General features: G+C 44.2%; 1 protein-coding gene across 2 annotated transcripts in view; it reads left to right on the top strand.

Annotated features, from left to right (window-relative positions):
• Positions 1-19,366, top strand: part of PLCB1 (phospholipase C beta 1) — a 458,785-nt gene that overhangs the window by 334,698 nt on the left and 104,721 nt on the right. For both annotated transcript variants that reach the window (XM_053380655.1, XM_053380656.1), the window contains exons 11-14: positions 5,221-5,378; positions 13,132-13,214; positions 15,275-15,359; positions 17,734-17,911. In XM_053380655.1, the coding sequence (XP_053236630.1) occupies positions 5,221-5,378; positions 13,132-13,214; positions 15,275-15,359; positions 17,734-17,911 (504 nt within the window). The remainder of the gene's footprint in view (positions 1-5,220; positions 5,379-13,131; positions 13,215-15,274; positions 15,360-17,733; positions 17,912-19,366) is intronic.

Genomic DNA, 19,366 nt, shown 5'->3' with positions numbered 1-19,366 from the left:
CCCTGTTCACAACAATATGTCATGGAGAACTGTAGAAGAATAGCAGTCAGGATAGCTCAGTTGGTAGAGCATAATACAGTTAATCTAAGGGTTGTGGGTTCAATCCCCATGTTGGGTGAAAGATTCCTGAATTGTGTGGGTTGGACTTGAGGGCCCTTGGGGTCCTTTCTGACTCTACAATTCTATGATTCATTGAGCCAATGCTCTTGAAAGGAGTGAATACTGTTTCTGGTTGTATCAAATATATATACCAGGCATCCCCAACCTGCGGCCCTCCAGATGTTTTGGCCTACAACTCCCATGATCCCTAGCTAACAGGACCAGTGGTCAGGGATGATGGGAAATGTAGTCCAAAACATCTGGAGGGCCAATGGTTGGGGGTGCCTGAAAAAAACTTATACCATGCCATACCATACTATATAGTGGTACCTCGGGTTACAGATGCTTCAGGTTACAGACTCCACAAACCCAGAAATAGTACCTCGGGTTAAGAACTTTACTTCAGGATGAGAACAGAAATTGTGTGGCAGTGGCGCGGCAGCAGCGGGAGGCCCCATTAGCTAAAGTGGTACCTCAGGTTAAGAACAGTTTCAGGTTAATAATAATAATAATAATAATAATAATTTATTATTTATACCCCGCCCATCTGGCTGGGCCTTCCCAGCCACTCTAGGCAGCTTCCATAGAAACCAAAAATACAGTAAAATATCACACGTTAAAAACTTCCCTGAACAGGGCTGCCTTAAGATGTCTTCTGAATGCCAGGTAGTTGTTTATCGCTTTGACATCTGCTGGAAGGGAGTTCCACAGGGCGGGTGCCACTACCGAGAAGGCCCTCTGCCTGGTTGCCTGTAGCTTTGCTTCTCACAATGAGGGAACTGCCAGAAGGCCCTTGGCGCTGGACCTCAGCGTCCGGGCAGAATGATGGGGGTGGAGACGCTCCTTCAGGTATACTGGACCGAGGCCGTTTAGGGCTTTAAAGGTCAGCACCAACACTTTGAATTGTGCTCGGAAACGTACTGGGAGCCAATGTAGGTCTTTCAAGACCGGTGTTATATGGTCTCGGCGGCCGCCCCCAGTCACCAGTCTAGCTGCCGCATTCTGGATTAGTTGTAGTTTCTGAGTCACCTTCAAAGGTAGCCCCACGTAGAGTGCATTGCAGTAGTCCAAGCGGGAGATAACCAGAGCATGCACCACTCTGGCGAGACAGTCCGCAGGCAGATAGGGTCTCAGCCTACGTACCAGATGGAGCTGGTAAACAGCTGCTCTGGACACAGATTTGACCTGTGCCTCCATGGACAGCTGTGAGTCCAAAATGACTCCCAGGCTGCGCACCTGGTCCTTCAGGGGCACAGTTACCCCATTCAGCACCAGGGAATCCTCCACACCTACCTGCCTCCTGTACCCCAAAAACAGTACTTCTGTCTTGTCAGGATTCAACCTCAATCTGAATGGACCTCCAGAATGGACCTCCAGAATGAATTAAGTTCTTAACCTGAGGTACCACTGTACTGAAATGTTTAAATCTTTCTTTGATTGTCCTTAAATCTTCCCACCACACTTGATACCTTCTTTAGTCATCCCTAAAGAAGTGTTTGTTGACAGTTGTACCTGGAACATTGTGTTCATTTCATCAAGCTGTTTCCTCCTCTCTGAGCTCCACGTCTCATCCTCCTTCGTTTCTCAATCCATGGCAGAGTTAGTTAGGGAAGGAACCTGTGTTGAATTCAGTCCGACTCATCAAACCATGTTTGAAACACTTAATTGAGCAATCTCCTCTGTTGCATTTCTTGGGAAAGGACTGGTCATCCAAAGCCACTCAAATTCGCTGCGCTGTTTTGCATCCTGCACGAGTACATCTAGCTGAGAGGCTGGGAATTAAATGCTGAAAGAAGCTGGTGACTTTTTCACCCTTTCTGATAATTCTTCCAAAGAGGTTTCGAGGAGTTCAGCACAGAATAGAAGCCAAGATTATTATCTTTTGCCATGAATCTTTCATATGGCGATTTACAAAAGGCCTGTGGAGGTCAAGGACCTCAGAAATCCAAAACATCTGCAGTAATAAATGTGGCAATGTGTGAAGTAATTTTTTGAAAAGCTTGAAATTGAGTTGTGAAGAAGCCTCTCTTTGAATCCTTGGCCACTGAAGCATCATGCAGAATTATCCCAGTTCATAACTCTTTAAAGGAGCCGCACTGGACATTCATGTATCATCAAGAAGGGAGGAAAGGCCTCACCCAAAAAGAGGTCACATATTTTCATGACATTTGTATATGGCAATTTACATGCTTGAGATGGCGATTGGGCGGGGGGTGATGTTGTGCATGTGATGTCCCAACATTGCTCGTGTGAGCATTGTACCTCTCTTCCTAAGATGGGCAGAAGCTTCTCAGGATTTTTTTTACTCACCAAGCCTCTGACAGGATGCTAGAGCCCTGACGCCTCCTTCCCAAACCTGGGCAGGTTTTGGGAAGGTGGCAGAAAGGGTTCTTGGACACCTTCGGAACATTGTGCCTGGAGGAACTAGGCTTTCATACTTTAATACCCTAATTTGCAAGGAACATTTAGGGGACTAGCTTAGGCCCCTAGTCCACTGACCACTGCTTTTGAGTGAAGGAGGAGCAATTTTTGCTTATATTCTTGTGGCCTAGTGCTAAAGCTTAGGAGTCTGAACTATGGGCTGCTGCTCAACTGCTGCCTCCTTCCTCCTGTTGAACGTCCATACAAAATGAAAAGAGGTAACAGTGTTCATGTGGGAAAACCCTAAAAACAAGGAATTCTAAACATGCCAAAGCTTTGTGACTTTCTAGCATCTGATGGATGAGCTTGACCAAAAAGCCCTGTCTTAAATGGCTTCTACCAATTTATTTTCACACAGCTTAAGCATTTAACAGATTGGTGTGTTTTTTGTAATCTCTTACCCAAGGTTGCGGTGTTAAACCCCCAGGAGTATAAGGAAAAATCATATCAGTGAAGACTTAACAAGTAGTAATTGGGTGTCTTATTTCACATCAAATGTGAATCATGCAGATTCCCTTTGGATTCTCCTGTGTTGTTGTTTTTGTGTGTGTGTGTGTCCTGTTCCTCCCAAAATGATGCAAGCAAAACATTATAATTATTACTTGTTTAAGAAATATAACGGAATATTAAAAAGAAAGGAAGCAAAGCAAATTGAATAACCATTGTTTAGGACAGAGGAAAAGGAACAATTAATCAGTTAGTTAACCTAATTCAGCTAACCAGCTTAATTGGGTGGTTGATCACATTGCTATCCTAAAGCATGGGTCTCTTGAAAAGCAAAGCAGAAAATAATGGATGAGAATCACAAAGTTGAAAAGGCTCTCAAAAGTAATCTAGTCCAACCAATGCAGGAAATCTACTGCTACAGCATCCATGATAAAAGGCCATCCTGTTTCAAGCTTATTGATCTATGATTGGATATTGAGTGGTATTTAACTAACCAAGTGTGTGAGTGGGAAAATGTCCACTTATTTTTTAAAAAAGACGCCCTACCCTCTTCTTGCCTCACACAATATGTCCCAGGCTGTCCCCAAATCTGCTTGGGAGGAAACCCCAGAACAAATTGAGGGGGCAGATGGTGGAAGGAGAAGAATAAAGTATCCCATTGTACAAACGGAAGTCATCCCACTCTCGAAAGGCACTGTGAAGCACTACTTTGAATACAACCCTTTGGGTTGAATTTCAAGCTTTTCACTATAAAACAATAAAATATACTCTAAACTTTTTTTTAAACCCACCCTACCTAAAGTGAAGGGACGCGGGTGGCGCTGTGGGTAAAACCTCAGTGCCTAGGACTTGCCGATCGTATGGTCGGCGGTTCGAATCCCCGCGGCAGGGTGAGCTCCCGTCTTTCGGTCCCAGCTCCTGCCCACCTAGCAGTTCGAAAGCACCCCTAAGTGCAAGTAGATAAATAGGTACTGCTTTATAGCGGGAAGGTAAACGGCGTTTCCGTGTGCTGCGCTGGTGCTGGCTCACCAGAGCAGCTTCGTCATGCTGGCCACGTGACCCGGAAGTGTCTCCGGACAGCGCTGGCCCCCGGCCTCTTAAGTGAGATGGGCGCACAACCCTAGAGTCGGACACGACTGGCCCGTACAGGCAGGGGTACCTTTACCTTTACCTTACCTAAAGTGAGCCTTTCTCACTGACCAGTAAGAGAGTTGAGCACATAGTAAGTCACTCCCACAGAAATCAGTGAGACTGAAAGTGCTTCACTTGGGTTGGATTGGGGCCCATTGAGTGTGCAGTGTTTCATTATAAACCAGTCAAGTACAGAATGGCACATTAAATTCCGGGAGTTGTGAAAACATGTGTGAACTGCCAGTGCCGATCAGTTGCCACAACAGAGCTCTAAGGTGGTGTCAACTGTACAAGAGACTGCAAACTTTTTGTTGTTTTTACTGTACTAAATTATAATACGTTTTTTGACAGAAGAGCCGTTTCTGCCACAAGTGCATTTTAATGGTATCATTCAGAACACAGTTACAAGAGTTAGATTTCTTAAAGACAATTAATAGTAACACGAGAATCTAAGCCGCTGTCTGTGATTGCAATATGATTATTAAAAACACAATTAGAAATACATTTGAAACAAGACTAAAACCCTAAGAAGTGGACACGGAGCAGTACAGTGTACAGTTCTCTCATCCTCTTTGTTTATATTTCATGGTTCTCACAAGAAATACCACAACTGGCAAAGGTGTTTCTTAGCATTTTAGAAATACAGAAACACTTGAAACCAATGGGAATCTGAACTGTTGTGCATGTGATATTCCCTCTTATTTTCTAGGTCTACCACCACACACATCAATGCAATATTCTTTAGGTAGAAATCATGCACACCAGAGGTGGCTAACCTATGGTCCTTCAGAGGTTGTTTAGACTACAACTCTCGCCATTTCTGACCACTGTCCATGCCTGGGGCTGATGGGAGTTGGAGTCCAATAATATCTGATAGGCCACAGCTTAGCCATCTCTGATTTACTATGCTGAATATGAAGGAAAAATCAGAACCATTCAGTATCGACTAATTGGACATGATTTTCATTACATTTTATGCCTCTTAAATGGATTTGTCCATTTGTTTGTCACCACCGGGGGAAACGGATGATGTAAGCTTTCATTATGGTTAAATTATGTGCATTTAGTCCATAAGCCCATAATGGATCCCCTTGTTTCATGCTACTCGTTATATCTTTACAGCTGGACAGCTGGCCGGTAACTCTTCCGTAGAGATGTATCGCCAAGTGCTATTGTCTGGCTGTCGCTGCGTCGAGCTGGACTGCTGGAAAGGCCGAACAGCTGAAGAAGAGCCCGTTATTACACATGGATTCACCATGACAACTGAGATATCCTTTAAGGTACGTTGTGCGGTGTCCCTGATATTATTGTGCAAGGGCCAGTTTGCAACATACACTTAGCTTATTTTGGGCTAAGGGAGGAAGGGAAATGTGGTAAGGCACTTGTTCGTGGGCATCTTGGAGACTCGTGCCGTAAGTCTTCACTGAAGCTTTTGTTTCAATTCTCATCTGGGAGACTAGAGCAACTGAATTACCTTGTCGAGCGTAGTGTACGTTTCTGCACCGAAGCCTAGCAATGAAGTCTTTGGTGCGATGCAGAGCTTTCAAATGAAGAGAAACTGTAAATGGAGAGACAGTAGCCATCTGCACATTCAAAAGCATCAGGTAGAGTGAGCGCACATTCACTGGACTTACTCCAGCATCCCTTGGTGTGCTGGGCACAGCTCCTCAGCTGGCGCTGTGGTCTAAACCACTGAGCCTCTTGGGCTTGCCAGTCAAAAGGTCAGTGGTTCAAATCCCTGCAATGGAGTGAGCTCCTATTTCTCTGTCCCAGCTCCTGCCAACCTCGCAGTTTGAAAGCATGCCAGTGCAAGTAGATAAATAGGTACCGCTGTGGCGGGAAAGTAAACAGCGTTTCCATGCACTCTGGTTTCCGTCACTGTGTTCTGTTGCACCAGAAGTGGTTTAGTCCTGCTGGCCACATGACCCGGAAAGCTGTCTGTGGACAAATGCCGGCTCCCTTGGCCTGAAAGCGAGATCAGCGCTGCATCCCCAAAGTCGCCTTTGACTGGACTTATAACCATCCAGGGGTCCTTTACCTTTACCCTCAACCTTCCTACCTCCCAACTCAACATGAGAAGGATGGCATTGGAGCAGGCACAAATGAGGACATTGAGGGCAGGGCTGCCACACAAGTACCTGCTCCCCCTGTATACCTTATGCTCAACAAATTTTTTCAATTCTCGAAGATTGCTACTGATGCTGCATTTAGCTATAAGGAAATGGACAGCAGTAGAGCCTCAAATGGATCCACAAGTTGAATGCAAGATATATTATCTTCTAATGTCAACAAGGATCTGTGCTGGATAACATATTGACTAGCGTCCAAGGAACAACAGTGAAATAGCTAACACTTAATCTGGGGACATTATGGTAGTGGATTGAAAATTACTGTTCTTTTTAAGTAAAACATTAAATGGACAGATTGGAGGCACTTTTGTTGCATGATAGGGAAACTATGATGATGCTATGGTGTCGTTACAAAATCTAAATAAGTCTCTCCACCATGATTGTCTAGTGTTAGCTGCAGTGCCGGATTTACGTATAAGCTAAACAAGCCATAGCTTAGGGCCCCACTCTCTTGGGGGCCCCAAAAAAATTAAAGGGAAAAAACCTGGATATACATTTCCAAAATATAAGATAAAAAAACAAATAAAATAAAACTTACATACAGCAACAGTGTTTTGTGTTTTGTAGGCTCCTATTTGTTATGTGCAAATGGCTTTAGATACCTATTAGGTCCATAAATTAACATATAGCATATATTCAACACAAAAAAAACCAGCGACAATTTGTTGTTGACAAAGGACAGCTGGCCATATAAAGGGCCCCATTAGCTTCAGTAGTTTAGGGCCTCATCAAACCTAAATCCAGCCCTGGTTATACCATGGAATATGTACTTACTTGTGTACTATTTCAATCCTTTCAAGCTTTTTATAAAATTATCTGAAGAACTGAAACAATGTGATAGAGACAGTTACAAGAAATGTATAGCTAAATACCCCTCAGTTCATATTATCTATACCCTTCAGACTTCCCTTTGCGGTAATGTCAGCTGATCTTCTTTCATGAAAGTTACTGACTATTCGTCAGTAATTATTTGTCCATCCAGAAACAATGGTTGTTTGGTTCATATACCTTTTCAGACAGTTTATAGTTTGCTCCTTCGTTATACTGTACTTCCAAGATTTACACAACAGTGCTTTGAGGAATTAATGAAAATCCCACATGGAAAAACAAACAAACAACCCTAGACTGTGGAAATAGCCTTAAAATGCATTAAAGGTTTAGGGATTATGTGGAGTTGGAATAGAATGGAGTATCTTGTGATCTGTAGGATATAGTATGAAAGCAAACACCCTAAGTGTCATGCTTCTCACACACTTTCTATATCCTTAAAACAAATACCTCAAGCCTTGCTGAGGTGTTTGCGTCTATCTGATGTTTGTGGATCGAGGGCCCGACCCCCGCTATGTGAAATAAACACACAAGGACACGTGATATAAGGTTAATGGGCAAGAAAAGGCCACAACTTTATTGATTACAGCAGTGAAAAGGTATTGGCTTAGGCATAGGAGGTGGGTTTATTCAACAGTAGGTGGAGCCTCTTGATGCTCATCCAACTATAGGCTCACCCCTGATGTCACCGAGGGTCGTGCCATGGCCTCCCGCCAAGCAGGCATCGGACGGAATACACGACCGCCAGATTCCTTTAACGGAATAACCCACGGTAGATAGCATAGGCGATGGCCACACCTAGCCCTTGACACACATGAATCCAATGCCTAACCGACCCACCAATACCACAAAAGTTGTGACGATTGCTACGAGGTAGGCGAAAAAACCAAAAAGCCTAATGCCAAATGGAAAAATTCCTACCAGGCCCCCCAGACAACCGGGGCGACCAACCTAAGGTCTATAGCAAGGCCAAAAAACCTAGACCCTGAGCTAAATGGGAGTGGAGGGTGGGTGACTCGCTGCGGGATGATGACGACTGAGGAGGAGGCGGAGCTGGAGCCGCAGCATTAAGCTGCTAAACACGCCCCCCGGAGACACCTGGTTGGCTGCCTCCGGTGGGCGTGGGCACCAGCCAGGTGAGGAGGGGCGGGGGCTAAGGCCCCCGGCCAGGGGCGGAGCTCGGGCTCCCGCCCACAACCACTCCCCTCTCTTCCAGGGAGGAGAGTCTTTGTGGAGGAAGGAGCGCAGTCACAAATGCCAGCTCTGCCTCAAACAGCCCCGCTCCCACTGGCTGCAGCCTCAAATCTTCAGGCATTAAGAAGAAGGTCTGGAGGGCAAATCTTCTCCTGTTCAGCTGAGTGTATTTAGACTCCTCCACACAGGCAGGAACCCTGTGTGACTGGGATAATTCACACTGAGGATTCTGAGTGTGGACAGTTAAACTTGGAAAGATTCTTCTGCTCCACATGCAAAGTTAGGGTTGGAGCAGGTGAGGACGAAGATGCTGGGGCTGTGCCCATCATGGCAGCGGCAGGACTGGTCCCTCACATTCCTGTTTATCCCTTCATACATTAAGCAGAGCCCTCCTGGACCAGACCAAAGGCTCATTTAGTCCAGCATCTTATTCCACACAAGAAGGGTAGCTGTAAATGAAATATTCTTAGTTACAATTCTTTTTATTTTTATTATTTATTGAATTTATATAACACCCTATACCTGGGGGTCTCAGGGCGATTCATAGAATAAAATCAAGATATAAAACCATAAAATACATAATAAAAATAAAACAACAACCCTCCCCAACACCTCCCCAACAAAAAAGACACATTTTAAAAGGGCATAGGATGTAAATCAGATCAACCAAAGGCCTGGTTAAAAATGATTATTTTGCCTGGTGCATAAAGGTGTATAATGAAGGCAAACTTCCCTGGGGAGAGCATTCCACAGACAGGGAGCCACTGCAGAGAAGGCCCGTTCTCATGTTGCCACCCTCCGGACCTCTCGAGAAGGAGGCACGCAAAAAGGGCCTCAGAAGATGATCTCAGGGTCTGGATAGGTTAATATGGAAAGAGGTGGCCCTTGAGGTATTGCGGTCCTGACCTGTTAAAGGCTTTATAGGTCAAAACCAGCACTTTGAACTGGGCCTAGAAACTAATTGGTACCCAGTGCAGTTGGACCAGGATCGGTGTAGTATGCTCAAACCGTCTTGCTCCGGTGAGCAACCTGGCCGCTGAATTCTGCACTAGCTGAAGTTTCTGAACCATCTTCATTCCTGCCTCCCTAATCATCCCCACACTTAGAGGTAGCCCTGTGTATAATGTATTGCAGTAATCTAACCTTGTTACTGTTTTCCATGAATGATTTCAAAGTGGACTGTGTTATGTACTGAAGTTCTCACCCTGGGCCAGCAGGGGGATACTGTAGATAGTTTTCACTCAGGTCCGCATATGCAAATAAGGAATTGAAAGTGACTTTCAGTGATTGGATAGTTACAGAAAGTTGTTACTGTTGCTTTGTAGTTGAGCTCTATATAAGCAGGCTGGCTGAACCCTTCAGATCAGTTCTGTTCTGGCCTGTGAATAAACAAGAGCTGTCTGAAGATTCGCTGTGTCGTCTGATATGTTCACCCACAACTTAACAGACTGTGTATATATAATGCCTATATTATCAGAATGTGATATCCCCAGATGTTGCTAGACTACAGCCCCCTTCAACCTCTGACCATTGACCATGCTGATGGGTGCTGAAGTTCAGGAACATCTGGACAACATCTGGATGACTACAGGCTCCCCACATCCATTTTATTGCTAAGTACCCTGTTATGTACGTGCTGAAGGTTTGCAGGATATAAGGATTGTAAAGAAAAATAAAATATATTATTGGGGCATTTATCTCCTTGTGATATCTTCGGTCTCATGTTTTTATTTATTGATTCAGTTTCATAATTTAATTTAGCAATCCAAGACTTTTAAAATGTGTTTGTGTCATAGAGCTTCTGAGAGAGACTAATGTTAAAGTGTCTGGCACATTACACATCATCATAAACTCAGATGTTTTGAGCACCAGTTTGAGGCCTCATCTCTCTCATTGTTATTGGTTATCTTTGGGGGGGGGGACTGAGAATGGCCTATTTCTCTGCAATCTGTGAAGATCGTCAGGATGTTGTGACTAAACTAGTTACACTTCTGCTGACGCTAGCATGAACATCAGTTTAAAAATATTGTTGTCACTTTGCTGTTCAGTTTGACAACAAACTCTTGTTGAGAAATAACATATCCTGTGTGTGAATGAATTTTGAATTCTCAGTAGCTGATGGGTGCAAAGTCATTAAACCAGCACATACTTGGACCATGGCTGTTCCCATGTAACAGGCCTGTCATTTCCCCCTGCCTCCAACAAATAGATTTGACATGTTCGGAGGCACAAAAGTAAATTGATCTCACTGTGCTGCAATTTGACTCCCCTAATTCTTTATGCCACAACTGAGTAAATATGGGAGGCTGAGATCTAAAGAGCCGTGAATTCATTTCCAAACTTCATTGTAACATACAACGGTTTTACCAAGATGGGTGTAATTTGTATTGCCAGGACAGCTATCCCACCCCCCATCAAAATCTGATTTTTGTGTAAAAAGGTAAAGGGACCCCTGACCATTAGGTCCAGTCATGGCCGACTCTGGGGTTGCGGTGCTCATCTCGCTTTATTGGCCGAGGGAGCCAGTGTATGGCTTCCGGGTCATGTGGCCAGCATGACTAAGCCGCTTCTGGCGAACCAGAGCAGCGCACGGAAACACCGTTTACCTTCCCACCAGAGTGGTACCTATTTATCTATTTGCACTTTGACGTGCTTTCAAACTGCTAGGTTGGCAGGAGCAGGGACCGAGCAACGGGAGCTCACCCTGTCACAGGGATCTGAACCGCCGACCTTCTGATCGGCAAGTCCTAGGCTCTGTGGTTTAACCCACAGCGTCACCCGTGTCCCTTGATTTTTTTGTAGCTTGACCTTTTTCTTCCCTTTCTCGATGGAGACACATTCATAGCAATATATTTTCAGGCAGTGATGCCTCAGATGCAAACATAGCTGTCAACTTTTCCCTTTTCTTGCGAGGAATCCTATTCGGAATAAGGGAATTTCCATTAAAAAATGGGAAACGTTGACAGCTATGGATGCAAACCTTGGTTATGCCACGAGACCCTTGCCTGAGAGACAGCCATCTCGAAACATGTCTCATATGGATTTGCTTCTGTGCTGCATTTGAAATGGTTAGCTTTTGGGCAAAGCCATATGCCCTATTTCGCCATTCAGTTCCCCCAGGAGGGAAAGTGGTGAAATATTCCACCACATCTCTGTGCCTTTCCCCATCACACATTGGAGGATGAAAGCAGGGCCATATTTAGGTTTGATGAGGCCCTAAGCTACTGAAGGTAATGGGTCTCTCTATATGTCCAGCTGGCCTTTGTCAACAGCAAATTGTTGCTGTTTTTTGTGTTGTGTATATGCTATATGTTAATTTATGGACCTAATAGGTGTTATTTGCACATAACGAAATATGTATTTTATCAAAGTTGAACTGAAATACAATTAAGAAGAAGTATGTTAATAGTTCGAAAGCATGTCAAAGTGCAAGTAGATAAATAGGTACCACTCCGGCGGGAAGGTAAATGGCGTTTCTGTGCGCTGCTCTGGTTCGCCAGAAGCGGCTTAGTCATGCTGGCCACATGACCCGGAAGCTGTACGCCGGCTCCCTCGGCCTATAGAGCGAGATGAGCGCACAACCCCAGAGTCGGTCACGACTAGACCTAATGGTCAGAGGTCCCTTTACCTTTTATGTTAATAGTGAAATACAAGGGGACCTGTCTCTTGTACTTGCATACATGGGTACACACCAAGCTCCAGATGTTTCCCCTTCTCTTCTTTGGCAATCACTCGAAGCCAAGTAAGATTGTCTTCCATAAACACAGTTTTAACAGTGAATCCGTAAGTGACTGTGGAGGCCAATTCTGGATCCACACATTCTTCCACAGTGGGGAAATAGGTTTCCGGGCAGGATTTGATCACGGTGAGGGTTTGCCAAGCATGCCTTCCTCTTAGCACGTTTCTCCCTTTCATCCTGAGTTCGAGCGTCTTCAAAGTCCATGACACCTTTGGTAAAGGCTGTTCTCCAATTGGAGCACTTGCAGAGCAGTGTTTCCCAGTTGTCAGTGTTTATACTACATTTTTAAAAGATTTGCCTTGAGTGAGTCTTTGAACACCTTGTGTTGACCACCAGCATTATGCTTACCATTCTTAAGTTCCCTTCTAATGCACAAGAGAGGCAGTGGCAGATGCAGGAACATGATAGGGAGAACACGACCAGTGACTGCCATCCCCACGCTCCATCATGTGAGACTAATCGCGTAGGGAATCAAATAGGACTATAGCGATAGACCAGTTTGGCATAACCAAGATAGCCTAGACCCATATCTTTCTGAAGTGTTAGATAAACTTCTAACTTCTGTTAGATAAATAGATGCTAACCCCAGTCAGCTTTTAGGCAGCTTTTAGGAAATATTCCAAATGCTCACCCTTATTTGACTCCATGCAATAGCCGCTCTCTGTCACATCTAAGGGTTTCCCCACATCAAAATCAAGCCTGAAATGTGTTAAGCTAAATAACAGAGTTTTGTGGAAAGAAAGCCTGTAAAAATAAAAGGCTGTCAGGCAATATGTGACTATTTTAATTATGCAAAAAGGCATAGCTTTAGGCATACAGTCGGGCCCTACAAAGACAGAATCTTCCATGCAGGCTGTTGTTTGTTCTCCCTCAAGCAGCAGATGTGATAGTGGAAGGAGAGATTCTGAAGACGATAAAGTAAATCAAGCTTAGAATAACTTAATTGCTAGTGGGGCTTCCTCAACTCTTTTAAAGTTTTTCAGAACATGAGAAAGCATGGCTTTGTGCCTGAGAAGTTATCAAACTGCTTATGTTTGTGTGTTAAATCATTTTTTAAAAAAATCAGAAAGAGAAATGTGTTCTTTAAAAAGAAGAAATCCTCATTGCCTGTTCTTCTTCCTTCTTCCCTGCCATCTCCCATAGGAAGTAATAGAAGCTATTGCTGAATGTGCATTTAAGACGTCTCCTTTCCCGATCCTTCTCTCTTTTGAAAATCACGTGGATTCGTAAGTAGCCAAAATATTTTTGTAAGCAATATTGTGGAATAAATATTAGCCTGCATATGTTTCATTGATGCTGCTAAACGATTGAAGTTCGTGGAGAAGAAACGCTGGCATTCTGAAGTGTGGTGGACGTGGTTTGGATACGAGTTTGCTGCATTCCATATTTCTTTGCAGAGAATGTGTGCCAAAACCACTTTTCAGCATGCTTGAAGAGCATCTTTTTGGGCCAAGGGCCCTCTTGCCAGTCAACTACCACTCCAAGGACCAAATGCCAGTGGGGACCATGGCCAGTGTATATATACACACAGACACTGCACGTAAAACACAGATACACACAGACTACATACGTGTACCCTGATCCCCTATGCACACCCTCCAACATTCCTCAGATGAACATACGGTTAGATTTACAGAACATAGGGTTAGATTTATCTTTGTCCAGATAGGTTACCTCTAGCGACTTATGCACACACAAAATCAGCAAACATGTCAGGGGAGGAGAGCAACAGTGGCAATTTTAAATCAGTGACTATACAATATGCATATTGCAAAGCAATTTATGTATTTATTTTTGCATGATATCTGCACGTTTAAAAGAAAACACTCATAGCAGGTGTATGTGCCTCGATGGGGGTCAAACAGGTAGACAGAAGGAAATCCACTTGACAGCCCATTTTCAAACAGATTTCTGGAAACCTTGCTTTTTAAAGAGCAGGCAGACAACTTTATCTCAGATCATAGCCCCGTGGTGCTTAGTGCTAAGATTGGGGATAAAAGATGTCTCTGCCTGCTCTATAGAGGAGATCTCTAAAAAGCAGACAGCACCTCTACCCTCCCTATCAAAGGTCCAGGGTCTCTCAAGCCACTTCCTGTGGCTTAGTGGAACCATGAGTTAGCCAACAGTTAGAATAAATGAACAGGTTTCTCCTAAGTAGCAGACATGTTTGAAAAATCACCATTGTTGTTGAAATGCCAGAATCAAGAAATGTACAAACACAGAACAATGCTAGTGGCACTATATATCAGTCTTCCGCCAAAACTTTTGGATGAAATGTATGAGCAAAACTTATTGGAAAGCAGATATAATTGTTATTTTCTGCTCTTTTATGGAAACCTGTAATAAAAGGGCCTGGAGACAAAAAGCCAGCCAGATCATTGGTGGTTCTGGTACCCCTTCTAGGGCTTAGAAATAATATCTCATCTGCTGAAATTAATTTGAGATGAGTTCAGTGTCTAATAAAACAATTTCTCACCCACAAGCTCAAACCATAATTGAAACTGCTTCCTCCAGGAGCTTTTCTGATGGTACAGAGATTCAGAGTGTTATTTGCTTTGCAGATGGACTCTGAACATTTGCTCTCAGCCAAAAATTACATTTAATGTGCAACCCTCAGTACACACACAATACTGTTGGGCAAGCTTTTGCCATTAAAAATGCATGTACATTTAAATTATATTTCCAGTTTGCATCGAGTTTCTCAATGAGTACAAGGATATTTCAGTTAATATTGCTCATAATCCCAACAACTGTTGCAAAGCATCCCAAGTAGCCTCAGGGCACAGGGAAAAGAAGGCGGCAAGAACTGGGAAATTTGGAGGAAAACTTCAACATTTATTCTATGCCTGCTTTCTAGTCTTGACCCTGAGCAGCAATGTGAAACCGAGAAAACTCTGAAACCTAAGGCAGGAACCACAAACCTACATACAGGAGTAGAATAAAGCTATTTATGTTTAACAGCGTGCAAATGTCACATTCATTTTCTGCATTTTCTTAAGCACGTATTAGTTGCCTGTATGTGAGGCAGGTTCAGCTTTTTCAGTTTACCACTGCAGATGTCTGAGAACATTTATTGTATCTTTAATGTAAAAGTATGTGTGAAAAGAGCTGTCACAAGAGTCGGAATAATCGTGTAATGACTCCATATCAGTGGGAATAATTTAGGAGGATAGGTTCAAAAAATTATGCCTCTTCCTCTCGTTAAAGGATATTAAATTTTCCATTACTGGCACTTCCGATGCTATGAATAACCCTCATTTAATTCCCTGTTTTCTTCCCTTTTCAGCCCTAAGCAACAGGCAAAAATGGCAGAATATTGCAGATTAATATTTGGTGATGCCCTGTTGATGGAGCCACTGGAAAAATACCCAGTAAGTTGGTCCTCTTTGGTAAAAGAAGAAGAAGTAGCAGTAAAAATATAAAGTATTGATTTACAATTTTGAATTTTCCGTTGCTTTTCATATAGCACCTCTAAATAGACTCTTCTTAATTTTGCACGATATAGTGGGTGTGGTAAGGTGCTATATCATACATTGTACTTTGTAAGATGTTTGGTAAGGGTGCCCAAGTGTAGTTTTAAAAGAGTCACCACAACAGCTGTCTAGCTTTGTACCATATAAAGTCAAGAGAATCATAGCATCAGCAAGTGCATTACTTGCACTATTGTGAAAGAAATTAATCACGTGATTGCAGAGTCCACTCTGACGATGACGACGACAACAACAACAACAACAACAACAACAACAACTTATTTATACCCCGCCCATTTGGCTGGGTTTCCCCAGCCACTCTGGGCAGCTCCCAACAGAATATTAAAAACATGATAAAACATCAAACATTAAAAACTTCCCTCAACAGGGCTGCCTTCAGATGTCTTCTAAAAGTCAGATACAGTCATACCTTGGTTTTCGAACAGAATACATTCTGGAAGTCTGTTTGACTTCCGAAACGTTTGGAAACCAAGGTGAGGATTCCGATTGGCTGCAGGAGCATCCTGCAGCCAATCGGAAGCCGCGCTGGATGTTCGGCTTCCAAGGCAAAGTTCGCAAACCGGAATACCTACTTCCGAGTTTGCGACATTCAAGTTCTGAGTTGTTCGTGAACTAAGCTGTTCGAAAACCAAGGTGTGACTGTAGTTGTTTATTTCCTTGACATCTGACGGGAGGGTGTTCCACAGAGCAGGTGCCACTACCAAGAAGGCCCTCTGCCTGCTTCCCTGTAACTTCACTTCTCACAGTGAGGGAACCATTAGAAGGCCCTCAGTGCTGGACCTCAGTGTCCGGGCAGAACGATGGGGGTAGAGACCCTCCTTCAGGTATATTGATTCCATGGGCTGCCACAGATCCCTGAACATCTTGCATGTGAAGCAAGGAAATGGCATCCTTGCCAAGGAAGAGGTTAGTGGCTTCACAGATGTGCACAGAGTATTGTGTGCCAGCCCACCACATATGGGGAGGGGGTATTACCTGAACTTGCAACTGAGTAAAGTAATTGTACTCTGTCATGCACACATTTCCCCATAAGTGCAGTGCTTCTTCTATGTGGGGGGAAATCCCCAGGTAGTTGTTTTCCTAACTGGGACACAGGAAGCCTCCTGAAATCAAGAAACGTTGGACATGAACGTTCCTCAGCCGTAACGAAAAGTTGGCATATTGACAAATCAACTGGCAGAGCTGTCCCTTGCCGCAGGCAGACGAAGAGGGTGTGTCTAGGCCAGAGTTAGGCAACCTCAGACCCGTGGGCTGGATGTGGCCCAATTGCATTCTCAGTCCGGCCCGCAGACGGTCCAGGAATCAGCATGTTTTTACATGAGTAGAATGTGTCCTTTTGTTTAAAATGCATCTCTGGGTTATTTGTGGGGTCTGCCTAGGATTTTTACATGAGTAGAATGTGTGCTTTTTTAAAAAATGCATCTCTGGGTTATTTGTGGGGCATAGGAATTCGTTCACCCCCCCAAAAAAAAAATATAGTCCAGCCCAGCACATGGTCTGAGGGACGGTGGACCAGCCCACGGCTGAAAAAGGTTGCTGACCTCTGGCAAAAGGAAGAAGCAGGGCCATATGGATACAAGGTGTGCTTTAAGGCCCCTGCGAAACAAATATGAGTGAAGCCTTACAAAGGGCAAAGTATTATATCATCAAGGTGCAGCTGCTGCCTCAGGCAGCCGATCCAGCCTCGAAGGAATGCATTGGCCACGGCTGCTGCCGCAGTGGCAGTGATGGCTGTGGCATGCTTTTCAGTGGCTGCATCTTCTGCCTCCTTGGCAGGCCCCGCCCCCATGCCACCTCCACAGTGGCCTCTTGCGTAGCTGTCAACTTTTCCCTTTTCTTGCGAGGAATCCTATTCAGAATAAGAGAATTTCCCTTAAAAAATGGGAAACATTGACAGCTATGGCCTCTTGGCAGATAGGAGGCACTGCTGATCTCTTCCCACTCTGAGACAGGAAATGGTGGCGGCTGCCCTCTGGGGTCTCCTGGGCTCTACATCCACCTGCCATGATTCAGAGTGGGTCTGTCCCCCCCTCCCCATAGCAGCCTTTTATTCCCACTTCAACCATAGGGTAAGGTTGATTTGATTTCCTTCTCCCCACCCCCTGTTCACAATGTAGATTTCCCTCGCCTCTTCTTTCCTGGGGAGGGCAACGCCATTTTGTGGTTGGCCTCAGGTGCCCAAATGTCTCCCGACGTGTGGAAATCGTGCTTCAAAAAGACACATCTTTACTGCCAGTTTCTTTTCCTTTCTCAGCTTGAACGTGGCGTTCCTCTTCCAAGCCCGGCAGACCTGATGTACAAAATTCTGGTGAAGAATAAAAAGAAGTCCCAGAAGTCTGCGGATGGTAGTGGGAGGAAAAAACTGTCTGAACAAGCTTCGAATGCGTGTAGCGATGCTTCCAGCGGGTTTGAGCCCTCTTCTCCTGGAGCCGGTAAACAAACACTTTCCCTGCAATATATTGTTTTTAAAAAGCGGGGGAGCACATGTTACAAAACTACTACCACTTTTAAACACACATAGACACAAATATCCTCTGCATAACGCAAATGCAAGCCACTGGTTCTGATACTCATAGCTATCCCCAACTTCTTCAAAAAACATATGGTACACTTTGTTGGACAGGGATGCCCAGATTTTGTATTGTAGATAGCTACTTTATTTTCCAGAAAGGGGTCTGGTGGACGGATCCGAAGGCCTTTTCAAATGGCCACCTTAATAAAGGAGGTGCCATTTATGGCTTGACTCCTAATGCTCACATGCAAAATTTAATCATTTACATATTGCACATGTTACACATGTTACACAGAAAATCGAAGGGGACCAGCATGTATTAGGAGATCTCTTTGTTGTCACTCTAAAACACTTTTTAAAAAAAATCCTTGCAAGTGAAACTCTTGACAAACTTTGAATATGCCTCAGGATATTCAGAATATGCCTCAGGGGCAGAATTATTACACAGCAGGCCAGCTGAGCACCTCTAATGGAGGGAATCAATACAGGCAAATCCTCACTATTGCTACTTCAATATTGCTCAACCTCAACCTTTGTGCCAAGTGAGGCAAAGCTCGTGATTCTTGCCTGCTTTCTGCCACTGTGTCCAAGTCCCTGCAGTCCGTTTCCATGACAGCAGCATCTTTCTTTTTATGTCAAACCATAACCAATTTTTTTCTTCATTCTTCACTTGTTAGCATCCATTCAGAAGCTTGTGTTGTCTTTTAGCATCAACACCAGGACACCATTCCTGAAGTCTGTTGGAGCAAGGCCTCATTTCTCCACGTCTATACCCCAAGAAGGATAGCCTCATTATTTCAGATCATAATATAGGACTTTGGACTAATAACTCCTTTTCTCTCACACATAGCACAGCCCTTCAACAAGAGAATTCCAACATTCTTGCACACACACACACACAGAAGTAGAGTGTGGCTGGGGGAGAAAGTGTCCTTTCAAAATTGGCTGCTAATTGATAGATGATGTTATCAAAAATATTTGCATGCTATCTTCTTCTTCTGGAGAGCCAGTGTGGTGTTGTGGTTAAGAGTGGTAGTCTCGTAATCTGGAGAACCGGGTTCGCGTCTCCGCTCCTCCACATGCGGTTGCTGGGTGACCTTGTGCTAGTCACGCTTCTCTGAAGTCTCTCAGCCTCTCACACCTCACAGAGTGTTCGTTGTGGGGGAGGAAGGGAAAGGAGAATGTTAGCCGCTTTGAGACTCCTTCCGGTAGTGATAAAGCGCGATATCAAATCCAAACTCTTCTTCTTCTTTGGCGATCACTCGTAGCCAAGTAAGATTGTCTTCCATAAACACAATTAAAACAATGAGTCCATAAGTGACTGTGGAGGTCAATTCTGGATCCACATGTCCTTCCACAGTGGGGAGATTGGTAC

The sequence above is a fragment of the Podarcis raffonei genome, chromosome 3 (genome assembly GCF_027172205.1).
Source record: "Podarcis raffonei isolate rPodRaf1 chromosome 3, rPodRaf1.pri, whole genome shotgun sequence".
NCBI classification, from domain to species: Eukaryota; Metazoa; Chordata; class Lepidosauria; order Squamata; family Lacertidae; genus Podarcis; species Podarcis raffonei.
This window is presented reverse-complemented; position numbering and strand designations above follow the sequence as displayed.